Source organism: Schistosoma mansoni, chromosome W (genome assembly GCF_000237925.1).
Source record: "Schistosoma mansoni strain Puerto Rico chromosome W, complete genome".
Classification (NCBI taxonomy): Eukaryota; Metazoa; Platyhelminthes; class Trematoda; order Strigeidida; family Schistosomatidae; genus Schistosoma; species Schistosoma mansoni.
The window spans coordinates 33,735,999-33,748,020 of record NC_031502.1 but is presented as its reverse complement, the minus strand read 5'-3'; the positions used below and the strand labels follow the sequence as shown (position 1 = coordinate 33,748,020).

General features: G+C 33.4%; 1 protein-coding gene across 1 annotated transcript; it reads left to right on the top strand.

The window, feature by feature from the left end:
• Positions 1 to 2,749: 2,749 nt before the first annotated feature.
• Smp_204190 (uncharacterized protein) lies at positions 2,750 to 10,556 on the top strand (the record flags this gene model as incomplete). Its single annotated transcript, XM_018789450.1, has 4 exons — positions 2,750 to 2,837; positions 7,911 to 8,059; positions 9,482 to 9,580; positions 10,137 to 10,556. 4 exons carry the CDS (start codon positions 2,750 to 2,752, stop codon positions 10,554 to 10,556), a joined length of 756 nt encoding a protein of 251 aa, XP_018654893.1.
• Between the last annotated feature and the right edge of the window lie 1,466 nt (positions 10,557 to 12,022).

The window sequence follows — 12,022 nt, the reverse complement described above, 5'->3', positions numbered from 1 at the left end:
TACAGGTTTGTTATATTTTGCTCGTGGCTACCAGTAGAATCTAAATGCGTATTTGGTTCTTTTAGAGACTTTGGGAATAGGATGGTTTCTCGAATTGCACTGTTGGACACTGTCTAAAATCTAATACTCCTATTCTCAAAGTCGATCTAGGGATTAATTTCGACTTGAACATTCGGGTGAAATGAAATGTGAATTGTTTTAGCAGTTGTACTAAGCGAATCAAATGATATTATAGGAAAGATCATTTATGAATTAATTGTCTTAGTATAGGGAACTTATGGAGATAGTAGCATTTTCACAGTTGAAATCACAAAGTAGACCGTAGTAGACTACAATGGAAAATGTCAAGCGTTCGCGAGTAAAATCGAAGGTTCTGGGTTCTATCCTTGCATGTGGAGCTGTGGATACAGTTTGTTGAGGAGTCATATACTATAAAGAAACAACCTTACAGTACTGCCAGGTTTTTAATGATGGTCTTTTTCTAATAAGTTCGTGATTTCAACGGTGAAAATTAAGTACCTTTACGAAAAAGAAATTTTTTTGAAATATGATGTACTATAAACAGTATAATTAAAAGTTAATTCAACATATGTATACATAGCTTAAAACATATACACATGTAACATAATAGAACACATTTGGAATGTAAAAAGGAAGTTTATATTGTTACATATTGATTTTATTCTAAAATATATATAGTACTTTAGTAGATAGCATGAATAATATAACTGAATCGGAATGTTCTATGCATAAAGTTAAGTATATATATTACCAAGTTTTAAATTGATAATTTCAAATAAATTATCAGTCAGTCAGTTAGCTACAACGTAGGACCAGGCACATATATGCATCGGTCCATGTTGCCATATCTCGTTAGCACAACAAGATGAACACCGAATTCATAGAAGTAGTTAATTTAGTGGTGGTGATATATGAAAGAAAGGTTGTATATAGGGATATAGTACAAGAAGAAAGAAAGATATGAAACAATTTTAATCTCAAGTTTTAAGGGAAGATAAAGAGTATATACACCTACACCATTGTGATCGATTCTGAGTCATGTCACCTAGATTCTCTAACCATTGGTTACGATAGTCAAGCGGACCCCAACCAAGTAGTCTGTATCTACCAATGTGACTCAGACTAGAAGTTAGTGACTTCAAGCTCTAATGCCAAGTTTTGATTTGGTTCAATTTATATTCGAATAAATTGAACATTGGGTAGATTATTATAATTCAATGATATATTTGTAATATCCTAATGAGTAGAAAAATGAGATTTTTTGACGTTTCGTGACTTAGTGTAAGTCACTTCCTCAGAGAATAAATAACCAAATTAAAACTAATCCAAGTTTAAATAGTACTCATTGGGATATTACAAATATATCATTTATACTATTTGTATAGTTATGTTAAAGTTTCACAGTATCTAAACTCAATTATTATTTAACTAAAATATTTTATTAATAAAGTCTTAGATTGGGAAATAACATTGTTCTCATTTGATACATTTTTCAACAGTATTCAACCTATCACTTTATCATAGATTCATATATAATATGACAGTGTGGAAATAGTTAACTATCACCGATATAAGGGCAAAATATTACTTGGCACTTTTCTAGATCCTATCAAATTTATTGAAAGAGTTAATGACTAATAATACTGAAAACCAATAGATTACTAATGAATATCCAGTATTCGAACATTGATTATATAATAGGAAAATATCAAATAACGAAAATTCAATTTTGTAAGTGATTTCCTCCATGGATTGATACCGATGAAAACTGACAGAGTTCAATAATGGCGTGGGTCTAAATAACTATTACCAATGGCAGTAGATAATAGTCGTGCATTACCGTTAACTTATTGAATTAAGACACATAAGCCACTGGATCCCAACTCATTAGTCTGAAGTTTAAGATATCAATGTGAGACCTAAAGGTCGTGATTTCAATCCCTAATGAGGCGGCAGGTAGGCAATGCCGAGAAGTACTATAATTTTTAACGATAAGGTTTATGTGAATAAGTTCCTTAGTTTGTTACATCTTTCCTTATAATCTAAATGATATAATGAAAATATTTTATATATGAGAACAAATATGCACAGTGATCATCCAAATGTCAAATATCATGTTCAATAAATAGACTACCAATGAAATATTACAAATCGACTAAAGCTTGCCGCTGTTCTTCATCAATACCGCCAGAAAAATATAGTCGATTAAGTCAAAATGTTTGTTAACCATTCACAGAAAAAATCAATATCCTTCTTCTTCTTGTACGAATTTAGGATAAATCATTAAACCAGATCATCTATTTTCTTCATGAAACTAATTTCTTAAATTACTCGATACTAAATGAAAAGTACAGTCAAACAAATTAATTCTACATATTGACAAAGATATTCTATATACATCTCAACACTGAAGGGAACAGCTATTTAACATTTAGATCAAATGGCATTTTAATCGAATAAAATCTGAAAAGAAGCATACAAAGAATTTATTTTTAATACTTTCAAATTGAATTTTTCCTTTTTCCGGCATATTTGGTTTTTGTCATTCAGTATCATAGTCTGGATAAGTCTTCATTATTCCTTTAACTTGTTCATTATCTTAATACTGATGGCTATAAAATCCATGTAATGTTCATGTTTTCTCCTAACTTGAGATTGATAAAAAAACTTTTTACTTTAAAATATAGATGATGATGTAGAACGTCTACAGCGTTTAAGACGTCTTCGAATGGCTGCAGAAAAACGAAGAATAGAATTGGTTAAACGATTGCACTATTTATATGTGAGCTTAGGAACTCGAAGAACACAAGCACAAGGTGAACATGGTTTTATACAATTTTATCATGAAGATTATACTTGTTGCCGTTTATATATATATATATATATATATATATAGAGAGAGAGAGAGAGAAAGAGAGGTACTTACATAAATTATTTAAGTAAATTTTAGTCAATAATTAGATTATTAGAAACTTCGAGTTACTGTAAAACTATTTCATACTACCGTATAACCCTCTCAACAGTTCTTCAATGTGACTTCACATTGAACCAACATTGAAATCTTAAAGTGTTTCAGTGAGGACGATACCCCTAAACTATAGAACTCAAACTTACTGATAAACAATCTTAACTTCATTCAATTCGTCCTATAAAATACTCTTTATTCAACATAATCCATGAGTAATAATGCCAGTAACACGATTAACTACTTGAACTATTGCTTCACATCAATCAGTACATAATTACTGACAATTCATGACAGGATATCGACGAAAACAATAAGATTAAAGTTTTTTGAATAGGAATTGAATAATGGCTGCTTTCCTCGTCAAAAAGTATTAAAACTGCATGAAATTATTGCTGGGTTAGGTAGATTTTGATTAGTTCTAGTTTATGTAGACGATTATATAATTTTCATAGTTGAAATTATGAGTCAATTGAAGCCAGACCACCAGGGAAAACCTGGAGGCACTGGACGGTCGCTTCGTCCTGTTGTGGGACTCCTCAGCAGTGCGCATCCACGATCTCGCCTCGCGAGATTCTAAACCACGACCTACCAGTCTCGCACCAGAGCACTTAACCGATAGACCACTGAGCCGGCATCCGAGGCGAGATCGTAGATGCGCACTGCCGAGGAGTCCCACAATAGGACGAAACGGCCGTCCAGTACTTCCAGATTTTCCCTGGTGGTCTAGCTTCAATTGACTCATGACTTCAACTATGAAAATACTAAATCTCCACAAAAACCCCTTCTGATGATTATATAATTGATTAATTTAGTAATATATTTTCTGTATTTAACTTGATAGATATTAAATAAAAAACAATTCTAATTTCAAAGTATAAACCTCTAAAATGCTCTGCCTATTTCTTATATTTTACTTCTATTTTTCTCTACCTACTTGTGGTACAAAGCTTAAATTCCAAAAGTTACCATTATGTGTTAAACAGCTAAATTATATGATTTAAATTTTATGTGTATTGTGTACCATAATTGCTAATGATTATGATTATTACATTTTATTGTTTGTAGTAGGGTAAGGTGAATTGCTGAAATCATTTGGATTTTAAGATGATTGTTTATCGATTATTTTGTTTTGATTCTCTGAATATGTATTATTCTTAATGAGAAGAACAACACCTGATTATTTGCTTACTACTACTAATAAAAAGACAATTGTTAGATATGATTATAGTAAAATTTTAAACTGATCATAGAAAATCATGTACCATCTTTGAACGAAAATTTGATTATTAGAGTGTTAGACTATTTTACGACAACAAACTTTCATTTGTAACATCACTAATTTAATACTTATAGGGATTAATAAAATAACTAACCTGAGAGTAATTCATATCCTTTCAGCACTGTTGAACTAGTACCTGCAGAAACTTCAGCACAAATTCAGGAAATTCGGTTGACTTTGCCAACTACAGTCATCTTTGAAGTTGGAGAGAGATGTCCATCTCTAAACAAAATGCAAAGAATACTCAGTAATAGCTTAACCTGAACTATTTTATGCCTATGAGACATAGGGTTTGTAAATAGACGATATCAGTACGTTACTAGCATTTGATCAAAAGTTCCTTGAAATCATTCCTCAAGTATGTTAGAACCACTTAATTCTGAGGTTAGACACGGGGTACTAGTTTTGTAGAGGATTAATTCCTCTATATCTGACTCCAATAAATAAATAATATCCCGCTAACTGATTATTTACTGTAGGCTAAATCTTCTAGTAGAATTACGGGTTTACTCGAGATTATTCAAAAGCCTGAACACCAGTTGTAGAGATAGTTTATTGTTGAAGCTCGGTAAAAATCCACAAGCGTACAGATAGCAAGCACACCGGGAAAACAAGCGAGTGTGTGTGTGTGAGTGTTAAAAATCCATATATATTTTTGAGTGTTAATGGATTGTGGATAAATTATTGATTGTCTTTGTTTACAACCAATGAGAGAACAAATTAAGGATTGATGTGCAGACATGCGCTCAATCAGACTCACACATAAATTTACAGTGGGTTAAATGTTAGGATTACAGAGAGCACACAAAAAATACAGTAGTTGAATGGGCTTGCTACACTAGGTAAAAATAGCGAGTCAGTTGATGAGGTAGTGAAACGTCATGGACTAAAGTGGTTGGAGAATAGATTGTGTAATCTCAACTACCACTTATCTCGACCCCTGATGCCTAACAGTATAGGAGTGGGTTGGAAGAATTCTAAGGGTCAGCAAACTAAGACTCGGAATCAGCCCATGAAGTTACTGACTGTTCGAGGGTACGGACAATAAATTTGGGTTTCGCACATTTTCCATAACAGTTGAAGATCGCAACTGAAGTGACTAAAAATCAGTCACGACAGAGTAGTTTCATTAACCATTTGTTTCCTCCTTGATCTCGAGTTTTGTAATTATTCCATACTTTATTTCGCGAGTCTACCCTTCATTTTCGAATGATAATTTGTATGACTGATCTTCTATGCTACCACTGATCATGTTACTAATTTGAGATTTCTATTAATGATGCATATATATGCTAGATTCTAAATTGTTTATGATTAACTAACAGAATTAATATCGTCGATAATATAAAATACACAAGCAAATAAATCTCGTAGAATCACATGTAACTTATTAACCGTTGAATCTTGATATACTTAATGTGAACTTTGAATAAGTTAACAATCGTGCAAACTACCAAAATGTCATAATTTATAAAAATCTGGAAGTGTTATTTAATTCAGAAAAAAAAGTTAAAACCGATATCTCATACGTGGTGAAGTAAGGGAAATGTATAACTAGTACAAATGACAATTGATTTAATAAACTCTTAAATCATGTTAACCCTATATTTAAGAAGCGATCACCAGTTTGACTAGTTAGGTTAAAAATGAAACGAAAACATTATTGATCACATTTTCTAACAATTTTATTATTTATGATTTTATATGAACACATGCCGAAAGATAAAAATTTATATTAGAATACAATTGTTTGCTAACAATGTGATTTCGCTTATCAAATTTCTCTCCAAGATAAATAGTATACAAGAAACTACTATATGTATTCATGCTTGTAAAAATTCAATCTTTTTGTCATTCAGTGTACATTAAAATATAAAGAGTAAATATGCAGTTATACTTGACTAATTTTCTATCAGAAACTTAAATAACAAGGGGATAGAAATACTAAGACTTGTTTTGAAAGAAACTTCGTTTCAACGTTAGAATGAAAAGGCACGCGGTATGTTAGATATTACCCTGAAAACATTTTCCACAATGAACTGACGTTAGTTATTGAAATATTAAAGGTCATGTGTAAGCAAATTGAATTTCAGTCTCAGCTGGGTGAGCTTACAAATGATTCTAAATGAGCTTGAAATCAGTCCGAACAGGTTTTACAATGAATACTATACCCTTGGACCGTAATTTGAATCACAATTCAATACTTAGGTGATAAACTTCTTAACGAATGTCTTAAGTGATTTACTGTTTTATTGGAAAATTAGTTGACTACAAAGATTGTAATCTTCTACTCGACTATTGGAAAATGAATTTGGATGCCAATGAAAACGCAATTATTATTGAGGTATTTTTGTGAGTTCATTATTTCCTTCTCCATCAAACTAAGCTCCATTCGTAATGATAATTACCCTCGAAATACATAAAATGTCCTCACTTAGAAAAATATCATTTAATCTATTCACGATCAGTGATGTCCAATGTTTCTGTTAGTGACTTTATTTTGGAAGGATAAATTTAGTACGCTAGTACAAAACAAACCTGGCAGTGAACTTTGTCACAAAAGACTTCGCAGGTCAATTATCGGCTGAAATTAACCAACAATCGAAATCTATGAGTTAAGTTATACAAATAGGAAATGCAGTCATGAAATATTACGGTGTACAAACACAACTCCACATTAAGTTACTGTTGACAAACGTTTTCAGTGCAGACTGTACAGTTCCTCTCTACCGGTTGTACGAAAAGCAATTTAATAATAGATTAGAAGAAAAAATCCTGGATTCAGATATATTTTTTACCATTTTCAAGCATAAATCATATACATTAGGCTGTGTTGGCCAAGAACTATTCTAACTGAGTAGATATATAATGATTAATATTTTTAAATGAGAGATTTAGATTTCTATAAAGCTAGTTACAGAAATATTTAGAATGGTTCGAAAAATTTTAAGTCCGATTAGGAATTTCGATAAGACTCAATTATTATAAACGTGATAATATAAAATGTTTTCAGTGATAGCGAAATTGTACTTATTAAGTAATACAAATGGATTGTTAGGTGATACAAATAATGGATTAACTGAAAAAAAAACTCAAACGTCTGAATGTAAATAAGCGTAATTGTACTTTGTATCGTGGAATGATTTTATTTAGACAACTATTGGAAACGGGTGATCACTAGGCAAACTATCTCACTAAAGATAAAACCCAAGAACCTCAAAGTGGATGGATTGCTATAAGATGATTGATTCTTCATAGGAAATGAACGATTGTTTTATATTATTTCAAATATTGAAGCATAAAACATTATTACCCATGTTAGATACCTGTATTTCATACTATTCAATCATTGTTATAAAGAGGCGTTTATTCCAGAAATAAGCAAACCATTTTTTTTTGCACATCCAGTAGGTAAAATACTGACGAATTATTGATTGTTATTTTAGTTAACAAAAAACCTCAGCATGAAATCAAAGTGCACTTGATTAATTTTCTTATCTAAAAAAGATTGCTAAATATTACTCTTTGTGACAAATATGCTCGACGTTAAGCTATTCGATGTCTTTTTCCACTGTTTTAACTATCAGTTAACTATTGAAAAAAATTTGGCGACTAACAATTATCTATAAATTACTGTTTTAGCTCGAGATGAATGGAAACGTCGTTATTATTCAGCTAAAAAACAAGCACCAAATCTTGAATCAAGAATGAATGGACATAGAGGTGATTTAGAATCATTGATCAGAAGGATTATTTCTACTTTAAAACACTGTGGAACAGAGTCTGCAGAGGTAAGAGAAAATTTTGAACTTGAAATAAAATTCATTACAACAACATACACTGAGGTGCTTTAACGTTGAAAAAAGAGAAAATAATGCTTTTTGATTAATGAAATGAGAATGATATATAGTTTACTGTGTGGTCATAGCGCTTTCAGAAGAACATTCTACTTGTGGCTAAAATTATTTGAAGAAATCATAATCATTAAATTCATTCAGTATTGTTTGTTTGAATCTTCCCATCGATTTGTTAGGACTGCAACTGGTCAGTCTCTAATTGGCATATGTGCATACTGTGCGTATTGCCTCAATATAGCCTTATTTCACAAGCATGGTAAGCAGAGATGGATAGTGGCTAGCAGTGGAATCCAGGACGCGCGTTTCGTCCCATTCGCGACTTGTCATAATCATTTACAATCTTCACCTTATAATTTGTTTTATATATAGTTGAAATCATGAGTCAATTGAAGCTAGACCACCATGTGTTTTAAAAATAAGAACATCTCATACAATAGTAACTAGAAGCCTAAAAGCAATCACAATGAGGTGTGGAGGGTCCAACATACATTGAAACTTATCTCCAGAACATAGATAGGAATTTTATCATTGTTAATCAGAAGTTTGAGGGTTGAAATAATAACAATATATTCTGTCAAGAGTCAGTTATATACGACCAATAACTTTGGACATGTGCATATAGATCAAAGATACCACACCTTACATCTGAGGAAATTATAACGATGAAAAGATATGGAGAAAAATATTACAATTGTAATGGAATACTAATCATAGGAATGAAAAATACGAAACAAAACATTCAAGGTGTACAGCAAACTAAATACATAAATCAGTGCAACTGCGACCGTCACCTCAAGCGTTTAACCAAACACTGTAGTTGTCTTACATTTTACCCTTTGAAATTTACACCTTCCGATGAAGTTCAGACTAAAATCTGATGACCGTAGACTAATATAATAAACCTATCTGATCATCTGTGATCTTTCGTAATTTTGTAACCACCTGAAAGATAGGACATGTGTTGCTGAAAGTGGGGGAATATCTTAAATAGTCTGAGAAAAATAAACTAATCCAGTTGGTCTCATTCACTTGGAAGCATGACCATACAGTCCAAAGAAAAGTATTTTGAGACCAGTCATATACAAACTTCTTTAGGTAATCTCCTCGTGCTTTACAACATTGGTTTTGCACAATTTAAACTCTATGATCAACATTTTCTAACCATTCATTTATTCTATAGAAAGCCAGTAGTCGTATTGGTTACTCATAAGAAATAACTTACCACCATCATACTTCAGTACAGACCAGACATACAATCACCGGTAAAGACTAATCGCAGCCAAGGATTACTACTTGTTTAAGATAATGTCGATTATTTAATAAGTTTCTCATGTTGAGTTGTTTTCACAAATTTAGATCCAACATCTCGCAGAGCAGATGGAGAAACGTCGAGTGGTGACAAGAGAGGAATACAAACTAGCTGAAATTATGCTCAGTTTAACCAAGGCGATTCGAGTAAGTGTTTAACATTGATGAAGGCAATTAAGAATAAAGTAATTACTAAGCTGAACTTAAGATGACTGGAAAAATAAATTGTGATACGGATAACAAGATACCTTAGTAGGTCGATTAATGTATTAATTACTTACTAAAGTCACTATGTCTCTGTGCTTATGATAGATCCATTCAAAACAAGTCCAATAAGCTTTATTTATCTCGCTTCATTAATTGGCAGAAACAAATCACTGGAGAATATTAACTAAGTACTTTAAACAACGACGAGACAAATGTATGGTTACTGACTTGAATAGTTTCCCAAATGTTTGAGGCTGAAAATAACTATACAAATTATCTCTCTGTGAAATCACTAAGCAAGATAATATTTAAAGACTGTGTTCAAGATTTAAGGAATAGTTCGGAAGCGAACTTCAAGCTCTCAGTTATTTAAGCTCATTTTTCTACTATCAGGGTCAGTTCAAGTTACTAGTTGAATGAATCGGGTAAAATGTTTTTTTAAAAAAAAGAATTAACTATGGTTTGATTCCATTTTTACTTCTGTTCCATTTAAAAGCTTCGATCACAGGCTGAAACAGAAGGTAGACTTCTTAACGCTGAATTGGACCGGAGAAGAGGTGAGCTTAGTTTAGTTAAGTCTACATCACCAAGCCGAAGAGCATATGCGTGCTCGTTATCACCCAGACGGAGAACAATACGTGAATCACGAGATGTTACCAGCCTTAAGTCTAATGGACGACGTACTGTAACGTCACATGAACGGCAACGCAAACATGTTAATTATAAGAGTTTATCTCCGAATCGATTGTCCAATGATCAAACATCACAAGAATCAAGTAGCCAGGATGATATGAAGGTTCCATATAGAACGAGAACACAGAGTCCAAAAGAACGAATTCAAGTTTACAGATCAGATGTCCGGATCAAAACTCCAGATTTTGACATATCTGTGCACTCTGGCGATGAATCGACTTAATGATAAAACAATTACGTCCTAATAAATACAACACAAACTAAATGAACATAAATAACTTGCGTAATGACGTGCTGTGAACTATGATTTATTAAAATTAGGTTAACCATATATTTGTTTATTCAAACGAAAATAGTATTGTATACTAACTTATATTTTCAATAGTTAACAATAATAAAGCTTAACTTATGAAAAGATTTTGACTAATAGTTTCTGATTCGATGCTGTATTAGAAGACAACTAAAAAATCAACGGTCAATCAAATTGTGATTTCCGTCCAATGACGTAATGAGGAATGCAATAGTCATCTGAATGAGACATGAATTCTTACGTATTTAATGACCGTTGCTGCTACCTTGACGTGGTGGTCGGGCTTGCCTATCGTGATGAAGCAATCGAACTATGCTGGCTGGAACAATCGTTCCTCGAGGTCCTACCATGCCAGACAGGTCGGTTGAAGAGCGGTAAGACTAAAAGCATCAATCCCAAGGCGAAGTCGTACTGCCGACTGTACAGAGGTGTGACGGTAGTAAGGTGTTTCCTTCAGACAACCAGCATGAATCTTACACCATCGATGTGTGCTGCGTCTCCGAAACGCGCATACAAGATCCGAGTAGCGTCATTCATTTGACCTCACCTAATCAAAATAAAGAACCATCTCGATACACGCTTCGTGTATCTGGAAGCCCTGATGCTGCTTCCCGTGGTCTCGCTGGAGTAGGTATAGCATTAAGTCCTAGGGCAGAACTAGCTCTTTTAGTCTGGATCCCAGTAGACAGTCGTCTATGCGCTGTCTGACTAAACGGATCAGTAAGGACTCGGAAAGATAGGGAAATTCGTCGTTGCCTCTTCGTCGTCTCTGCCTACTCTCCCACTGACTGCAGCTCAGACGATATAAAAGATGAGTTTTACAGGAAACTTTCTGACCTTCTCCGAAAAGCTAGGCGTTTTGATGTAGTAATAGTGGCAGGTGACTTTAATGCTCAAGTAGGTAAACTAAGTGAAAGGGAAAGACACCTGGGTGGATCTTATGGTGTCGTGGCTAAAAGGACAAATAATGGCGACCGTCTGTTGCAGCTCTGCTCAGATAACCGCCTATTTCTTGCAAATACTAACTTTAAGCATAAGGAAAAACATCTTTTGACATGGCGACCCCCGAATTCGTCCCAACGTTGGACCCAATTAGATCACATCGCTATCAGCCACCGATGGAGGGGCTCGATAGAAGACTGTCGCTCATTCTGGAGCACATGTTTAGACTCAGATCATGCTCTAGTGCGAGCACGTATCTGTCTGCGTCTTACTGGACGTAGGAAAGACACTTCAGGGAAGCCTCTAAGGGTTCTACTTAATGATAAGCAAGCTTAGAATATATTTCAGGAACAACTGGAAAAACAGTTGTACAGACATGTAAGTTGTGCCCACCCCGAAGCAGCGTGGAATGACATCCGAAAAGCTGTGGAAATAGC